The following is a 19,640-nucleotide window of genomic DNA, read 5'->3' as shown; positions in this document are numbered from 1 at the left end:
CTCTGGGGAGTGATTTTCAGTTTCACAATAGACTTGTTCCTCTTTCTTGCTTAGTCCTTCCTCTTTTGTGCATGCCTTTTTTTCTTGTTTGCAAATCTAAATCTTGTAAGAGAAAAATGTAATTTTACAGTTCTGGTTTGATGTTGTGCTGCTATAGTCTTAAAATACTGACTGATACTAGCCTAAAGAATTAGATAATTACTGGAGTATTTCTGTGAGGAACTGATATTATCACAATCAGAGGAATTCTGTAGGGAAAATTCTAGAGTAATTCAGAAAGGTAGTGAATCTCTTCAAAATACAAACACTTGTATCCCTACAAAATTGGCTGCATTTCGCCTCCCACATCATTGCACAATAACAGCATGTTGGGTGCTATTTGGGTATTCAGAATTTTCTCTTTCTAGGTTGCAAAAACCTAGTGAATTCAATGTGACAGCTACACAAGCTGGGAGCAATTGCAATTCAAGGTTCTGCTTCCAGCACTCTGCCACTTCAGCTGAGGCTTTCCTTTTAAGGGTCAGCTTCACTGACTGCTCTGTTTCTGTAGCAGTTTCTGGTAATTTCTAGAGAAAAGACTATGTGAACAATTATGACATTCATTACTCTATTTAAAAGCATCTAAATAATGGTTTTAGCAGGTCTACATGACAGCAAGCATTATTGGTAAGAAACATTAAATGTACAAGTTGGTTAGAAACTGCATTTCAAAAGACAGGTTGTGGATCCCGCCAGATGAGGTCTATTTCTTACTTTCCTTATACTCATTGCATTCGTAAAAGATCACACAAACACTAAATGGACCTGTTGGCTTATTGCAAGCCATGTCCCACCAAACATCATCTTGCAGACCTCAACACCCTCAGCATCCCAAGTACAGCCTGTGCACACAGGATTGTTCTGTGAAAACTCCTTGGGAAAATGCATGTAGGCAGCAAATGTGTACTCACTGTACCATCTTATTTTAATCTGTGCTTTGATCAAGAATTGTTCATTGGCTTCTTTCAGCTGCCCACAAATAATGTAACAGCCCCACGTCTGTGAAACAAAAGCAGCTCTAAAGGCTTTTCCAGGAGGAGAGAGCAGAGTAAGCAAGGAAAAGGGAATATCACCTGTCAGCAAGTCCATGTCCTCTATAGCTGATGCCTTTAGCTATTTGAAAGCAAACAAGAGTACAAAATCTCCAGGGCTTGTTTCAGAAATGCTCAGCAAGGAATCTGAATACTGCAGTACCCAATTCAGGCAGTGAAAAGAGCTGAGCATCCCTTGTAAAGTAGGTGCAGAAGATCCCAAAAATCTCATAAGAGACGTTCAGCCCCCAGCAGATATTAGGGCTCAATAAATTCACTGTAGCCTGTTGGAGCCTTGCAAATAAATTCTGGATCAAGCCCCAAAGGCAAGATCAAATGGGAAGATAAAAATCTTGTCTCAAACAGAGTTTAACTTTCTAAGTCCAGCCACTTCATTATAACAATATGCAGTTTAGGAAGCCTCACTCACCATTTTTTTTCCCCCCCATTAAATATAGCTGAAAAGTTAGATACTTCTGACTGAGGAAGCTGAGCTGGTTGTGCAGGTAGCACCATCCTCTTTCAGCTTTGCTGGAGTGTCCCTCTTTGGCAGGCCCAGTGTGTGCCTCAGGTGTGCTGGTGGAGATGGGCTCAGGCCCTGAGCACAGCAGTGGTGGCTGCACCCCAACTAAACAGCTGCTGGAGCAGGGTTCCTGGTCAGCAGGGATACAGGAGTCCTAAGGTAAGGATAGGAGGAAGGAAAAGGACAGGTTACTCTGTAATCTACCTGCTATGAAATGATAGGAAGCTGTGTTTTCTACTCTGATTCCAGTGTTTATGCATTTTGGGGGAAATAGTGACTGGATGTGAATCAGTGAGAAGTCAGAGTTCCCCAGTCTGCTGGCATGTGTTTCCTCAGTGCCTTTGTTTGCATGTAGATATGTTCATGGATAAATCTTCTGCATTTATCAGAACCAAAATCTGCAACCTATGTCTGCCTCATTTGTAGTCAAGTCTTCAACCTCAGAGGCTTAAGTAGGGACAAGTTACTACATTTAAGCACTCTACCAACCAACTGCCTGTAATTTTTAGTAACATGAGAGAGGAAGAAACCAAGATGTTAGCAAAAGATTAGAATAAATAATTCTGCAACTGTCTTACTCTTTTGATGAATGAGCATAATTTTGAATACTGAGTGTATGGATAACTGCATCTAGTCACAATGAGGCAAAATGAAATACTGTGGCATACAAATATCTATGCATAGCTCAAGTATGTTCTGGCATTTTCAATAGTCCCATATTCTTTTGCACAAGTGAAACTTTGTGTTTGCGTGAATGTACACTAATTCACTAGAATTAGTGTTCCTGCCAAAGGCCTCTATCTCAAACTAAGAAAACACAGAGAAAGAAACAATAGGCAGAAATTAAAATGTAGGAAATTCCATTTAAACATAAGAAATATTTTTTTTTGCTGTGGGGGTGATCAAACACTGGCACAGGTTGCCCAAAGTGATTGTGGATCTCCATCTTTGAAGGCACTTAAACCTCGATTTAACATGGCCCTGAAAAGCCTACTTTGGCTGACCCTGATCAGAGCAGAGGGTTTGGAATAGATGATCTCCAGAGATGCTTTCTAACCTCAGTGACGCTCTGGTTCTGTGAATTGTAACAAGATAAGCCTCTCTGAGAACACATGATGTACGTCTCTCTAGTAACTTGCCGTCTCCAAAATGTCAGTTGTTCTCTTTAGGGAACTGAATCTGAGAAATGTTATGAAAAAAAATTAAATCTTTCTTATGTTTCTCTTATATAATTTTGATTTTTTCTCCCTGGTCTCCAAGATCTTCTTTAGTCATTGAATAGACTAATCTGTGTTTTCCTCTGTATGATTTTCTACAAGCTTAATTTCTCAATGCTGTTTTTCTTCTGCCCACAGTTTGATATCAGCTTGGAGTGATTGGTAGGAACAGACTGATAATTTTGTTGACAAATGAGTTACTTACCATAATTAAAAAAAAATAAAATTGTTATCATTCTCTACCTCCCTTAAAATAACAAATTTTAGAAGATATGCTCACATGAAATAAAGATCTTATTCCTCAGATAAATCACTTTGACTTGAAGCTCCTAAAATTAACTTCCTGCATTTTCTTGCATCTGTTGTTTTATCCACAATTCTTAATTCATTTGGTTATTCAAAAGCAATGTTTACTGAAGATGTTTTTTAAGAGATTAAGAATACAACTTTGCAAATAGTTACCTGAATATATTTGCATGTGCAGTTATTGCAATTCCTTAATATAAAGTAGAAAATGAGTTTTTAACCCTCATATAGGCTTATAGCCAGTGGTTTTGCGCACAGATTTTAAGACTTTCTTATTTTTCTCTTTTTTTCCCTGTTCTATGCCTTTCTTTTTAATAAAACTTAGTCTTAGTTATCATGATAAATAACAGATGACTCAGAAAGCACAGAAAATGAAAGATCTATTTATTTTTTTTCTAGATTTTAGAAAAGCAGGTTAACAGGAGAGAAAGTTCAAAGGCATTTGAAAGTGGTGTGAAAAGGCAACTCACAAAGGCTGGTACCACCCTTAGCAAACTGGCATTTCTCACCTACCCCCAGCTCTGAAAAGCTTAGTTATTGCACTGTAAGCACTGAGAGAAGTTGCTTACAGCTCAAATAGTCACTCTTACATAAGCTGGTTTTCTAAGGCAGCTGTCAACAAAGCAGTTGTTTTCAGTAATGGACTCATGTAATTTTAGCTGGCTTTGTTACTATGTTTTAAATGAATTATTTAATTAATTATAAAATAGGTGTCCTCCCTTTACTGATGCATTGAGCCGCTGTTCTTCCTTAAGGACTGTCATCTACAGCTTTCCTTCATATTCCAGTACCTGAAATTTTAAAGAAAACTGGGTGAGGTATGTACTTAGTTTCTATTGGAAGTAATGAAATTCTTCATTTGCTTGTGTCATATTGAAAAATAAAGGGATAATCCTCATGGCAGTCAAAGTTTAGGTTCTAGAGATGATGTAGCTTCCTACATCATCTATGCATTATGAAAGGTAGAAGATCACTTCTATGTCTCAGTCAGAGACCAAAATGCTAAATAGTGAGTTACAATTGGGCAGGAGGGGGACCTGGATGAAGGGAAATCATTAGACATTGATGTTTGTTGAGATGAAAACTGGTACCTCTAACTGCTTAACAAAACTTTAGGTCATAACTTTTGAGCTTACTACCTGTAGAGTCTTGAATTTCATTTTACATATTGCTGCATTAGTCTAATCTGCTGCTCTTTTCCAAATTTTCAAGCTGCAGTTTGTAGTTTATTTAGTTATAATATTCTAGGAGTGTCTGTAAAGCCCTTTATCACTTAAAGTATAAATAAGGACAGTATTACTAGCCACAGAGAAAATCTGGTAATTACTCTTAGACTAAATTACTCTTTGACTCTAAATTAGTTTGACAGAAGCACTTTGTTGAGGAAAAGACAACTTCAGAAGCATGTCTTCCTCTTTGGTACTAGAGGAATATCAATATTTATATTAGTAGCTTCAAATATCTTTGCAAGCCAGCTATATCAAAAGCTGCTGAAGTGAACTGCACAGAAACACTGATGTGAGTAGGAACAATAAAGGACCTGATGTCTTTGCAGTATCCTCTTTCTAGAGAATGTTCTTTTAAATTACGAAATAATCATTCTGTTCTCAGTCTCAATTTGAGAGTTGTTTGAAACAAGAACCGCTGTAAATTATAACCAGAAATAGAGATTTTTACAAATTTTATTTAAAAAAATAAAATACATATTTTTAAGCCTGGGGTCAGAATCTGCTCTCTGACACTGAGTAATCCTTTATGTCAGACATCATTTAGGATGCTAGAGATAGCTGTTAAATTGTACTCCACTATGGTGGCAGTCTTGATTTTTTGGGTTATTAATAGGTTACAACTGTTCTTGCCATTAGCTGAGAGCAAACTTTAGCACGTTGCTAAGCTGCCTGCTACTGAAATTGGTGACACAGCAGTAAACAGTTTGTTGCATAAGGTTGCTGAGTTGTAGGCTTCAAACCCAAGCCCACCGTCTAGTTCTGTTTTATTTGGTTGCTCACGTGTTACCTGAAACTTTCCCTCCCATTGATAATGTCAAAGGGTTAAATCACAGATAGATTTTGGTGATCTCCAGCAGGCAACTTGATCTCCAGAAAAGGCAACTTGACCTAAGACTTGTTTCAACAGAAGAGTTAAAAATGAGTTCTATCCAGGTTTGTTGTTGAGACAAGCTCTGGAAATGTATCTTTTAATATTGTAAGGTTTAGCTGTACAAATGGATATTACTTTTAAATGTGCCAACTTCCATTCATTTTGTATCCTTAAATGAAGGATGTACTTATCTCTGAGGTCTGTTTATCTCTAGTGATCCTGCCCTAGAACATTTAAACAGCTCACATGTTGAGTTGAAGGGTCTCACTTATTTTTATGTTTGTTTGCTGAAATTACCTTTTGGATCTTTCTTTTCGTGTCGCAGTGCTATTATGCAAACAGATATGATGTATACCTAGAGAATTATAAACATAATTATACTACAGTTGTTCTTATTTACTGTTCTAGCAATTGGACCCATAAGGGTAATGCAATAAGCTGGAGGAATATGGGAACCTATTCACATATGTTCACATATAATAGCCTTGTAGGGCTATTATAACACCCATGGATAATGTTGTTTGACAGTATTCATAGGACTGAAATTGAAAATGAGATGTTTAACTCTTTCCACTAAGAATCTACAAGGTGATGCTGATACTGGTGAGCAGGCATGCATAAGATTTCTGTCCAAGGTGTGCTGAATAAGGAAAAGTTTTTCTTCCTATGGGCAGATTGGTCATAGAGAGTATTTCTACATACACAGCCTTTGAAAAGTCAGTTGCCATAAGATTTAAATGTAGCCTTTAGCAAACCAATTTCTCTTAGTTCAACAGAATGATATGAAAGGAAAACTAAGTATCCTTCCACAAATTCTTTTTTTCCTCTGTATAAATAATCATTTGAAATATTTAATATGTGATAACTTTTGAAAATGGCTATAATTCAAGTAAGATATAGAATTTTTTTGTGGTTTTCTCATTTTGATAAGCAAAATAAAGTTTTAGAAAATTCCTCTCCAAATAGATAAATACTTTAATCTATTAATATTTCATATTGATTTTGACTTTGATAATTCCTTTGCAAAAGATGTAGTCTCTGAAATAATATGAATCCATATATATGTATTATAATATAGGCATGATAAGTTTTTGATTGTGTGAGCACCTATACTGGAAAAAGTCTGACTGGTAGCCAAAAGCATGAAGCTTTCTTCTTTTTAGAAATTACAAATAATAAAAATATAAACTCTCCAAACTATATGTATAGAAAAACTCTGTAGACTGGATACAGGAAGTTAATAAAATAATTAACTAAAATTCAAAATTGTTTGACCTGTTGTAGATACAGTACACAGTCATTAGCTCAGTAAGGAGAATAGATAATAAATAATAATAGATAATAAAGGAAGTATACACAGCCTGCGCTTCCAGATGCTAATGTCAGCTCTAGCACTGACTCTGCCTTTAATGTAGCCACTTAGGGTTGGAGAAGTTGTACAGAAAAATGGTAATCATATAGAATGAGGTCTATATGTACAAAAGCCATAATATCATCACTCAAATGAGTACTGTTGAGGTCTGAAACTATAATTTGCTTAATACCCTTGAAGGAAAGGTATGTAGAAGTGTGGTGTTGTCATTATTATTTAGCAGCATTGAAATATTTGAGCTGTCAATCATCGAGTCAATCCAATTCACACTAAGAGTTACCAAAAAATCATTATCATCTGCTGACTTTCCAGTGGAATGTTCTTTGTGCTATTTGTGAGTCTCAACACAGGAAATATTGCAACCATGCTTTTCAAATTTGAAATTGCAAGTCATTCCAGCTAAAAGGTCAGATTGACTGAATTGTGCATAGATATTTGCTTGACAAGGCAAAATGAAATCATGTTATCCAAAGAAAATATTGCAACCTGATTTTTTTTCCACTAATCTCTTTTCTATTGGAAAATTTTGCATTTCAAGGCTGCCAAGTTCTGTCTTTTTGACTCCCTCTTTATTCTTTTGAAATGCAATTACTGTTCAATGAAATGTTATTTCTCTATCCTATTTTTAAAGCTGTTTCATGATGTACTGCGCAGTGTCATAGTTTAATAATGTTACTAAATTTTCTTCCTGTATAAATTTATCAAAAGCTTATAATGAAGTGAAATGCAAGGATCATAGTAATTTTGAGTGTTGTTTTCTAAACGCAGGACAATATCTGCAAAGACGCACCACCAGGCAAATAACTTCAATATATTTGAAGGAATGGTCTGCCATGGAGTCCCAGTTGCGACAGTTTCTAGAGGCAAAGTGGTTTATGAAGGTGGAGTTTTCAATGTCACAGCAGGAGAAGGCAAATATGTCTCCCGTCCACCGTTCCCTCCATATGTCTACAAACGAGTCAGGCAGCGGGAGCAGGTTAATTAAACTAATAAATCTCTGTAATGCCTTGTACAACATGAGGATAACTAGCTCTTGGGAAGAGAGGTTTGGGGATTCAATGGTAATTTTCCTTACTAATCAAAATATGCCAAGGTGGGAGGAAATGAAACTAGAGAACTCAGTGTTTATTGCTCTTTATCTACACAAAAATATCATAGACTAGTTCCTGCTCTTATGGTAGTCTGTACAACTTGTGAAATAAGCCTCAGTACTTTCTAAAATAGACATGTCCTACTTACAATAAAAGTGGACAAAATTTTGCTCCTGAGTAATCTGACCAGCTGCTGCATTTCATCACTGATTTCACTGAAAATCAGAGAACCTTAAAATCTGTGGCAAGAAGTCTTGCACCAAGGAAGAAATCAATAATTTTCTAATTCTTTCATGGATCGGATCTTTGGAGCTAAACCCTGTAGAATATTAAACACTTTGCTGTGTTACAGTAAGAGTGTGTTAAAAGCTGAACACGTACAAAGCACACTGATGGACCAAGCAAGATAGCTGTGTTCAAACTCTTGTTATTTATTTTTTTAAGAGAAATATTGCAAATACCTGAAGGTTGAATTTTCAGTGCCTATTTACTGTGCAAGCATTCATGATGCTTTTGTGTCCTTACCATTACTTACTGTGAATAGGATTTTCAAAAGCACCCAGAGTAAGTAAATTTTAAAATGTACCTAATCAGTGGAATTCACTGCAGGATCTAAAAGTTGAATCAGACTAACATCCATGTGAGATATGGCCTAGTGAAAAGCTTCCAAGATAATTCTGTATATTTCTTTCTGCTATTGTCTTTATGGACTGAGAAGAGCATGCAAAAGTGGCTGAATGAGGCTTTCCTCTAAAGACCACAATTTCTCAGGAGGTAATGAGCTGCCTACAAGTTCATACACATAATTAGTAGATAACTAGTATCAAAACTAAACTAAAATTTATAAGAAATTTGATAATTACACAATTTGTAAGAATTCCATGAACATAGTGGTTTCCATTTCCCATCAAAGGTAGGAGAATTTTTCCTCAACCCAAACATCAATTGCAGTATGTCTTCAGAAGTGATTTTTCAACTAGCTCGGCCTCCTGTAGCCAGCAGCTGGAATAGTGGATGGTAAATATCCACACAAGGCAGAATTTGCTTTGTTTCATTGATATTTATTAACATCTCTTACCTGTATTAAAATCGTCACTGGAAAATGTGAATACTTTAACAAAGAGAAGCATCCACAAAATGAGGTGGAACACGGTCATTTGCTTCTTTAAAAAAATGGATTTAGAATTGCATTGTTACAATGTCGAACATATCTAGCCACCCAGCTCCTGATGAAAGCTGAGAACTGAACAGTTTAATCCCAGTGCAAGGGATCTTTTTCAGAGAGAAGTTTGGTGAAAGTATTGGGATGCATTACATAAAAAGCTAGGTCATCATAGGACTGCTATTTTAATTGTGTCCAATTAGCAATTTCAAGGGGAAGACAAAGTAACAAAAAATTTAAAATATTTTATTGCAGGTCTGTCAACCTGCTCCTGTCAAGAGAGCACCATATACAGGCGTGGTCTCAGGAATATCCATCACGCAAAAATAATGTGCTCATTCACCAGTTCTGGCTCTTGCAGGTAACCATCTCTTTTGGTTAGTGAAAACTACTTTATTTAATGCTACTCTGAAACTTCAAGAAATCAAAAGTGTAGCAGGCTGCCTAGGCAGTGACAGGCTTGTCTGAAATAAGCCCTCGCAGAAGCTGAGTTGTCCTGGTATCTGTAAATTTGATGAAAAAGTGTGGCAGTCCAGGTATGAAGAGCATCTTTCTGACTGGAGCATCATTTAAGAAGTTAGGCTGAAAGAAACAGATGGAGTTTAACTGCTAGACTGAGCCGTGGGTATAAAGGCCCATAGAAAACCTGAGTTCAGTTATGAACAGGAGTACAAACAAAGCATGAATGTTTGGGTGCAAATTTACAGAAAAAAAACAGAACCACCAACAAAAACAACTTGATGTAAAAAAATAAATTTGTTGGTGTCCCTGTGTTACAGACAATAACCCTCCAACAAATGTGCTGTTTGGGTTAAGCTGATAGATTTGTTTTGCAAGGACAAAAGCTGTCTTTATGAAAAGAGAGGGCTCCAGAGAGACCTTAGAACAGCCTTTCAGTACCTAAAGGGAGCCTATGAGAGAGCTGGAGAGGGATTTTTTTTACAAGAGCATGTAGTAGTAGGACAAGAGAGAACAGCTTTACACAGAGAGTAGGTTTAGGTTAGATATTAGGAAGAAATTCTTTACCATGAGGTTGGTGAGGCCCTGGCACATGTTGCCCAGAGAAATTGTGGATGTTCCATCCTTGGAAGTGTTTAAGGCTAAGTTAGATGGGGCTCTGAGCAACCTGGTCTAGTGGAAGGTGTCCATTCCCATGTCAGGTGGGTTGGAACCAGATGATCTTTTAGGTTCCTTCCAAGCCAAGCTGTTCTACGATTCCATGAATAGTGGTGCTGCAGTCAATGACAGCAGTGGTCTAATGGCTGGCTGAGTTAGTGTAAGCTCATCTCTGCTAACAAGGCAATAACACCTGGCATCTCCCCTTCCCTCCTCTCCAGTGTTCACAGTGTGTAGCTCGGTTAAGGACAGTCTCTCACCTGTACATGCCCTGGGCTCGGCAGACCTTTGAGCTGGACTTCCTTGCTAAGCGAGCAGAAACCAATAGCTTCTTTTTTCTGGGTTAGTTTTTGGTTGCCTTGATGAGTTCAAGTGTCTCCTAGAAGAACCTAGCAGAGATCAGCACAGTGCAACATATGGATGGGATAAGGCAGCTGGGGACAAAGCCTAGGTGACAACACTTAACTCTTTAACAGTTCAACAAGCAGAGGAAATGCTTCAGGAAGAGGTAAAAGAACCCGGTAAGACCTTCAGCAAGCATAGTTGAGCCATGATGTTGCTGTATGCCAACTGCAGCTTTAATGTTTTCTGCTACAACAGAGGAGTTAATATGTTTTGGGGGAACAGTGGGTGGCAGTAAGCATGACAAAATCCAGGCTGAGGTTTTGGGTGCGCGTGTGTACCAGCAATGAGACCAGCTAGTTTGAGGGATGACTTTCCAACAGAAAAATATAAAGCCCCAGCTTGCACCTCACATAAAATGGGCCTGTTCTTAGTGTTAATTAATATGGGCACAGGAACAAATCTGCTATAGTGGGAGGGTAAAGTTAGCTTTTCCACATTTTATTGTATCATTCCTTTAAACCTCATCCAGGGCATCAGTAGCAGCAACAGAGTGCAGCATCCCATTTGTTTTCTCTGTCATAAGGGAGAAAGGTTTTCTAATAGAGAGGACTAAAGGCTAAAGCTTCAATAGAGTGAGGGAGCAATAATCGTTTTTTCTAGCTCCTAGCACTGTTTCTCCATTATTACCTCTCTGAGTGACAAATTGCAAAGAAGAGATTTTCTTTCGAAAGATTATATCATATTGTATTTTTTTCTCTGTAGATAAAAGCAAATGAAAATGACCCTGCTGTCCTCAACAAAGCAGTGCCTTCTGGGTCCAACAGTCAATCTACAATCAACTTCTCAAGAGCCAAGATGAAACAACAGTAACCAATAAGCATTATGCTTGGCTTCCTACATAAAAGTTGTCATTGCAATTTCTCTGTAAAAGTAATTTTGTTATAAGAACTGGAAAATTCTTTTTAGAAAATGGAGTAATAATAAAATAATAACTACAATTATAGTGTGGCAACAGCTCTGTACATTCTTAAAAGTAAATGAGTTTGGGGATGATATTTCTTACTGTTTATCTTTAGAAGGTATCAGCTACCCAGTAAAGTAAAAGCAATGAACAATGGTCTTTAAGCATTTTCTAAATTATTGCTCTGTTGGGTCACAGGACATGAATCCTAATTCTCTACTTTCATGTATTAGGAAGATCTCTGTTGTGCTTGGCAATGTGATGAGTTCTGTTAGCAGATGCTGAATTTTAGTTTTTAATTTTCCCTTCCTGGAAGGGGTCAGGTACAGAGAAATGCTGATTCAGGAGAACACTCATTATTTTAGAGCTGGTGCCACATCTCCATGTCACTGTCTTTAAAGAACTTTATATATTTTTTCCCTGCCAACTACACCACAAAGCATTTCTTGGTGTGTTCAAGTATTCCCTTTGTTGCACCCTAGGCAAACCTATGCTAACCATACTCATAAACCTACAATACTGTTTTGTGTTCTGGCTCTATGGAGAGACATGCACCCATCACTTGAAGGCTTATGAAGTGGGATCACCAGAGCAAAAACATAATGTATTAATGTCAAAAACCTTTTTTTTTTTGTTGAAAATGCGAGTTTTTTCACAATGTAACTCATACTTTGGGTGTTTGTAGGATAGAATTCCTGATGAAAAAAAAAATCTCATTTGCTCAATTTATTTGATTTCCCTTTTGAGACATAATTGTGTTTTTAGAAGCATGATTCTGTTACCATGTCTAGACAAGTTTTGTCTTGGAGAACTTGAATGTTGTTTAAAGTTGCATTTTCATATGTAATAGCTGTTCTTTTTAAGCAGCTGGCACTGGAGAATATTTAAGAGAGTGTCATGGTTTAATCCCAGCTGGTAGCTAAGCACGACACAGCCAATTGCTCAATCCCCCTCAGTGAGATGGGGAAGAGCATTGGAAGAGTAAAAGAGAGACAACTCGTGATTTGAGACAAAACTGGTTTAATAGGTAAAGCAAAAGCTGTGCACACAAGTAAAGCAAAAAAGGAATTCATTCTCCACTGCCCACTGGCAGGCAGGTGTTTAGCCATCCCCGGGAAAGCACTCTGAATGTCCCCCCTTCCTTCTTTCCCCAGCTTTATGTCCTGGGCATGGTGTGGATTATCCCTGGGGTCAGTTGGGATCAGCTATCCCAGCTGTGAACCCTCCCAACTTTTTGTACATCCCCAACCCCTTCTCTGATGGGGCAGTATAAGACGCAGAAAGCGTCTTATAGACCTTGAAGAACCCTAAGCACTGCTCAGCAATAACAAAAGTATCCTTGAATTATCAACACTGTTTCCAGCACAAATCCAAAACATACCAGCCACCATGTAGAAAATTACCCCAGCCAAAACCAGCACAAAAAGAAATGAGGACAACACAAAATCACCTATACAATGAGTTTATTGTCTTATGTGTAGAAAAAGTATAACCTGTACTGTGCAACTCACAGACCAAACAGACACAGAAAGTGTTGCATATTTTAAGACAGACACATTAAACATATGCTAATTACTATAACTTTTAATTTGATAGTGGAAAGCAGACTTGTGGTTCCTACTATATTCATAAGCATCCAGTGATGTATGAGTTTGTATGAGAAACAAACTCCTACTAGGTCAGTAGTTCTTGTGTCTCTAAATAACAAAGGAGGATTTTCTCTCTAAGATGATTGAAGATAGTCATGGGGATGGTCAGAAATCTAGCACAGGTTCCTGTTTCTCAGGTTGTCTTTGGGGTTGCAGAACAGCAGAACCAGGAATCCAGTGCTATTACAATGACTATTATAAGGAAACAGTTCACTGTTCAGTATAGACTTCTGTACTGCTATGTTCTGCATCTCAGTTTATTGTCCAGTGTCCCTCTGCAATCAACAGAGAAAGAGGTGCTTCTGGAATTTTATTCATCTCTGCATCAAGATCTAACACAGGTTAGATGAATCTATCTGGAGTTGTTCTCCTTTGGGATGAGATGGGTAGTTTTCTTGCAATGTGACTTTGTCTCCTTTGACTATAAAAACTGCATAGCACATCTACCAATGGTGCAGATGTCTCCTTTGCAGCTGCCTTCCACCTAGCCCACCTTTGCTGCTCAGGACTGTAACTTTCTTGTGTGAAGGATGCCTGTCTTTTTAATGTTTTGTCTCATCAAGAGTGCAAGTCAACCATGAATCCATTCTTTCTAATTAATCTTTTACCACCTTGTAAGCAGAGGAGAAATCTGGTAAGAGTAAGGGGAAAAATGGGTAGAAGAAAGGATACATTTCTACCTTTAGCAATAATTTATATTTGTGTGGAGTCTTTCATCTGAGACTTCAGGTTCTAACAATTATTAGAGCCTTGCAAGTGCATCATATACCTGTGAGACAAGTAAATATAATTAGTAGAAGTTTACAGTTGTGAGAATTATGGATACTCAAGGACCTGAAATCACTCAAGTGGTTGAATATATGTTGTTGCCTTATGTTCAACATCCAGTGTTGGCTTAAGTCAGTTGCTCAAGGCCAAAATGACTCACTTATGACAATGATACCGTAAAGGATGACAGTCCTTTGGATACCGTGGGTATGCCTGAGCCTTTCAAATGTCCTTTGGGCTCTTGTGATACCTACTAAGATCAAAATGATACAAAAGATTCCAGATAATGAAAGGAACAAAGTGATTTTTCTACAAACAGGTGTTTTCACAGTGTGCTAGCAGCAAGTAGTTTTATCAGTTATATAAACACCCATTTTGTAAATTGAAATCTCCAAAGTATGAATGTGTGTTGTCTATGGAAAAATGTATGATGTCTTTAGGTTTCCTACTGTTTTTTATTGGATTAGAAATGACTAAGCATCTTTCTGTATAATTAACAAAGGATTCCTGATCCCTATGTTGGTACTTACTGCTCTGTATTATGGACTGTTCTCCCAGTAGGAGTTATCCTTTGGTTTTGTTCTTAACAAATACCAATGTTTTTAATTCCAATGTCTCTTTAACTATTGTGCAGATGTCATGAAAGAAATCACCTGTATATTGTGAACTGGGATTTACACAAAATCATTTGTGATATTTTTACATCCTTAGTGCAACAATTTATTGAGCCTATCAGGTTTGTGATATTCATGAATATTTGCTTTGCCTCGACACATGCTGACCCTAGTACCTGAATCCTGCCTTTAGCCACACCGTGCCAAGTAACAGCCCTTGAGGAACGGTGTGACATCGAAAACATTTCAGTGGTGCTATTCAGGCACTCCTACTAAAGTTGAGACTGTTAGACTGCAAATCTCTGTTGTCCTTGTTCTTTTTGCACTTACATGGGGTATGCTGTAATGGTGGGATCTTCACAGGGATGTAATGTTGGGGCTGCCTGGGTACCTATTCCAAAACACCAGTAGTGAATGACAGCAGAGCCAAATACAGTAGAATGGTTTATTTTAGCAGGCATATAGTTTGGGATGCAATGGGATTACAGTTGTGTCAGCACAGGTCCTGAACTGGAGCACTGGAAGGAGCATGAGTGGTCTTCCAGTCCTACCTCAGTCTCTAGAACTTGACAAGACTTCTGAATTCATCTTGCAGCCTCATCCCAGCTATCACTTGCTCATTACATTCTCAAGTTCTTGCTGGGTCTGTGCTATAACTGTTGTGCTAAAACAACTGGTGCCACATACTAGGTTGAAAAAGTGGCTTAGGGATGACTTCTGCAGCCCACACAGTTGTCTAGAGCCTTTCATGGGGAAGTAAGATAGTAATTGTTTCCCAGATGTTTGAATATTATCTCATTTAGCCATTATCCTCAGGCTTCTCCACTGCCTACTGAGAAAAATGTTTGCTTTCTTTGATTGTTCTTTTAATCTATTGGTCGCTCAGCTGGAGTAGACTATCTCTGATTGCTTTGAGAGGTGACACTGGTGCATTAAACCCCTTTTTCTCTGGAGCAATACATGTCCATATAGAGGAGCCAAGGACCTGTTTTGTCAAGCATAAAACACAGAACAGCCTTTCCTTGCTTAGTCTTCCCTTTGGGATCCTACTGGTTTCCTCCTATTTCTTGTTTGGAAAGGTTGAGGATTCAAACACATTGTTAAAGTAAGGAAAAAACTCTGTTAACCGTATTTTTATCATTCTCCACAGCTGCCAGACAGAAATTTGGGATCTTTAGTACTCCATTCTCCGTGGTGATGTGGATTCCAGGGGAAGGAGCAGAAAAGGAATTTGGGAGATCTGATCCCTACATACATAATACTGCTTTCATCCTCATCATTTGGCAGAGAAAACCTCACATAGACAGCATGTGTTTATTACCCAGTTGTTAGCTATCAGTTCACTGCCTGTGAAAGCTCATGGCTGTGGTGCAGCTACATCTGCAGTGCTTCTCTCCTCAGCCTAAAGTACAGGAGATGGATCTCTGCAGAGCAGCGGTACTGGGACATGTGGCAGTACTGAGCCACTGGAGGGCAGGGTAGGTACAATGTATCAGGTCTGAAACGAGAAGGAGATGCTCTCATGTACAGCAGCACCTGTGAAGCATGTTTATGTGTTTTGGAATCTGTGCCCCTAAAGTCGACAATAACATCGCTATTTTCAGGCTTTATTTCATGATCATCAGAGAGTGATCCTTTCATCCTTACTTTCCACTTTTGCAATGTAAAGCTGAACAGAGGAAAGGCTTTGCTTATTCATTTCTTCTTTAATTGCACCTCTGAGCTATTTAAACTGTGATGAAAACAGAGTGAGTCAGTGTGATAATATTGACAGAGCAGGAGTCAGGGAGAAAGCAGTTGTAAATCCAGCATCCTCTGACTTTGCACACCCAGCTGCTCTCACAAAATGCTGCAACAAAACTAGCACAAAGGAAAAGAAGCCTTTAGCTTGGCTGTGAAGCCAGCCAGGTTTGGGGGTATGCAGTGGTGATAAGGAGAGTTCCATAAACAAGGTTGCTGAAAGGAAATGTCCTTGTTTGTATTGTGCTCCAGAAGGGTCAGGAGCACTAGCATGTCTCTCTGAATTATCTTCACAAGACAATTAGGTCAGCCTTTCATTAATTTTGCAAACTAGATTTGATCCAATTGGAGGATTTTTCACAGTAAATCAAACAGCTTCTACACTAGTGAAGGACGTTTAAAAAGGAAGTTGAGCTCTGCTGTGAACTGAGGGAAGGAGAGGGAGGAATGAGTCAAAACCCAAATTCAGACTTCTCCTCAGACTCTTCTGAGTGCAGAGTGCATTTCTGACAAATTCTGCAGAGGCATTTAGAGAAAATGTCCAGTAACATGAAAGATATTAAAAATTTCTATTATACAAACAAATGAATAAATAAAGTCCCTAATTTCAACTGCACCTTTAGTTCAGCAGAAAGAAAAGAAATACATGCTTTTATGTATGGAGAATAATTTTCTAATGGACCTGAAGAAAACATACTAAAAGAGGAAAGAAGACCATGAATGACAAAGACAGAGGAAAAGAGCCAAAATAAAATGTAAGAAATCTGAGGAGATGGTAGACAAGAAGAGGAACAGAAATAATTGTGAATGGAATGCTGGGGGTTTTTTGTAACTCGTAGACTTTTTTTTTTTTTTTTTTAAGAAAAAGGAACAATGTAATCCTGAGGTTGAGTGTTATGGTAAACAGAGAGGCCAAAGAAATAGCTGAACAACTTGCAGAGGAGACAGCTGAAGATAAACAAATCCCCAGACTTCCCCTGCTCATAAGACAGAAAAAAATGGGAGAAAACAAAAAGCCAATAAGGTCTCCAGAGAATGAAAAGTATGTCTCTGTGTAATGCCAAGGGAGAGATAGACCTACCTTTTCATCTGTACAACTAAAGAGGACCACTGGGCAGCTGAAGAAATAGGACTAGTACTGTAGGTAAGGGTAAGAATTTTCCTACCACTGAGATAAAACTCAATGTCTTTGAGACATAGAAGGTGAATTTGATTTAGAATTTTAAAAAAAAAAAGTGCAGAATATGCCACTTTCCCGATAATCCAGGTTGAGGGAGATGGGAAGAGCAAATTTATCTCCTTTGTCTGCCATTCAGCTCATCTCCGGCACACAGATATGCACATTCATGGTCACACAAACAGAGTGCATTAGTTCACTCAAGTATGTGACTCTTGTATGAGTGTAATGGTAACAATATTTGTCCGGTGGCACCTTGCTGCTGGCACAGCATATTCACAAATTAAAACAAGATTTTGCTGTGAATGTCCAATATTTTATCTGCAAAGCTTTGCATAAAAGTTACTAAATCACAGAATGGCTGCAGCTGTCAGACACCTCTAGAGATATTTGCTCCAGCCCCGCTCCTCTGAGTTACTCAAAGCCATGTCTTTGAGTATCTCCAAGGATGGAGATTCCATTACCTCTCTGGGCATCCTGTTCCTGCGTTTGACCAACCTCACAGTAAAAACGTTTTTCTTGTGTTTCAGTGATATACCTGTCCATTTACTGGCCCTTATGTTTGGAAATAGCTTCCAGGGGAAATTGCTCCATCACCTTCCCACAGATTGAGATGAGGCTGACAAACCTGTTAGTTAGAAGATCCTCCTTCTTGCCCAGCTAGAAGGTGGGAGGGTCATTTGCTTTCTTCCAGTCCTCAGTAACCTCTCCTGATCGCCATGACCTTTTACAGATAATTGAGAGTTGCCTCACAGTGACATCATCCAGCACCCTCAACACCCATGGGTACCTCCAATCATGTCATATGGATTTAAGTATGAGCTGTTTGTTTAATTGCTCTCTAGCCATATCATTCTTCATGGGGAGTAAGTCTTCCTTGCTCCAGCCTTTCTCTCTGGTCTGAGGGGCCTGATATGGCTAAAAACCAGTACTACCTGTAAAGACTAAGACCAAGAAAAACCTTGGGGTTTTCCATGTCTTCTATCACTTGTAGTGTGATCAATCATCTAGGTAAAATGTTTACCAGAACTGAACATATTGTACAGAATTACAATTAGCTTACCAAGAAGGATTGTCTTTTGTCACTGTCATGAGTCTTGCCAATTTGAAGGGCAAACTAAGCAGTACTTAGTTAACTGCCCTGTCAGGTAGTGGTGGGAGCCACAGAATTCACACAACATTGTTCTGTGATCCTGCAAGGCTCTTCTTCATACTAGGCTGAATTTTCTTAAGTAAACAAAAAGTGCAGACATGGCATTGTCCTGAGAGTATTCTCCAAGACTCAAAGTCCTGACAGATTTAGGCATCTCTCCCAACTATTGACCATTATCTGAGTCATTTTGATAAACCATTCTCGTGGGCTGTAAAGCTTTTGATTGCTCCTTGCGGAACAATAGAGAGAAAAGTTATGCTGGGTGGCAACACCATCAAACAGGAAAGGCAAGAGACTCCAAAACAAATTTTGCCTCCTGATGCCATGTGAAGCAGGTGGTGTTTTGTAGTAGTGCTTTTATTCAGACTTGCCCCAACCTTTGGGCATAGTGTTCAGTAGGAGATTTGGGCTTCTCACCAGTCTGTCCTTTGGGACTGAAAGGAGCACATCTAACTCCTGCCAGCAATGAACTTGCCAGAACTCTGACTAAAATGCTCAGTTCCTGCTGACATTTAACTCTTCTCCTTTAATCTGCAATGACAAGAGTATATCCTCTTGTCAATAGTACCTGGATAGCTAGTCTGTAAATCCAAATTTAGAGCAACCTTCTAATCGCTTCTCTTTCACCAGAATGCTTCTTGCTACTGGTCCTTGACGGTAGTACCTGAGATACAAACAGACACCCTACTATTATCCAGGGCTGTCCCACTTCAGTATATCCTTCAAAAAGGATATACTCAAGTCTCTCGGAGAAATTCAGCACAACCCTCAGTAATGCTTTGATTGAGCACCATTTTCTAGAGACAAACTGTTGTCACACCAGCAACCTGAACCACCTGTGTCCATGGAAGAGTGAAGCTTTGGAAGGCCCAAAGAAAAACAGACTTGGTGTTTTTCAGTTTTTTAAGTGGAAAATAACTTCTGGCGCTTGCTAGACAGTTTTAAGTCAGTCTTTATTCATTCAGATAACAGAGACATTGATCAATGGCTGTCCTGCCACCACGCATGTATTATAGAGGAACAGAGTAGAATTTCCTGTTATGCAACCTAAAAAAAGGAGCTGGCTGTGGCTGAAAATCAAGAGTACACTGCCTGCTGGATAGATTTTTAGCTCTACATTAAATTTAGCTCTACATTAAATCTCTAGTACTTTGTCAGTCGTTCCTGTGTCTTTAGGGTTTTTATATTTGCTCCTGTGTCATATGAAGGTCGCATCACCAATGTCAGTTGAACAGGTGAAGCACTGAGTATTGCACTTCAGTATTGGCTCAGTTTT

General features: G+C 38.5%; 1 protein-coding gene across 3 annotated transcripts in view; it reads left to right on the top strand.

The window, feature by feature from the left end:
* Window positions 1-15,069, top strand: part of DPYS (dihydropyrimidinase) — a 33,043-nt gene extending 17,974 nt beyond the window's left edge. Inside the window, exons 8-11 of one of the 3 annotated variants that reach the window (XR_007904160.1) lie at window positions 7,357-7,564; window positions 9,097-9,202; window positions 10,179-10,478; window positions 11,065-15,067. Coding sequence is in view for 2 of the 3 variants with exons in the window: in XM_051785176.1 (XP_051641136.1) it covers window positions 7,357-7,564; window positions 9,097-9,171 (283 nt within the window). In the remaining variant the exon portion in view is untranslated. Of the gene's footprint in view, window positions 1-7,356; window positions 7,565-9,096; window positions 9,203-10,178; window positions 10,479-11,064 lie in introns of all 3 variants that reach the window. The other 2 variants (XM_051785176.1, XM_051785175.1) reach the window with 2 other exon arrangements.
* Window positions 15,070-19,640: the final 4,571 nt, after the last annotated feature.

Source organism: Manacus candei, unplaced genomic scaffold, assembly GCF_025592945.1.
Source record: "Manacus candei isolate 608988 ecotype Guabito, Panama unplaced genomic scaffold, ASM2559294v1 h1tg000019l, whole genome shotgun sequence".
Taxonomy (NCBI): domain Eukaryota; kingdom Metazoa; phylum Chordata; class Aves; order Passeriformes; family Pipridae; genus Manacus; species Manacus candei.
Note: the sequence above shows the minus strand (reverse complement) of the source record. Positions and strands in the feature narration are given on the sequence as shown.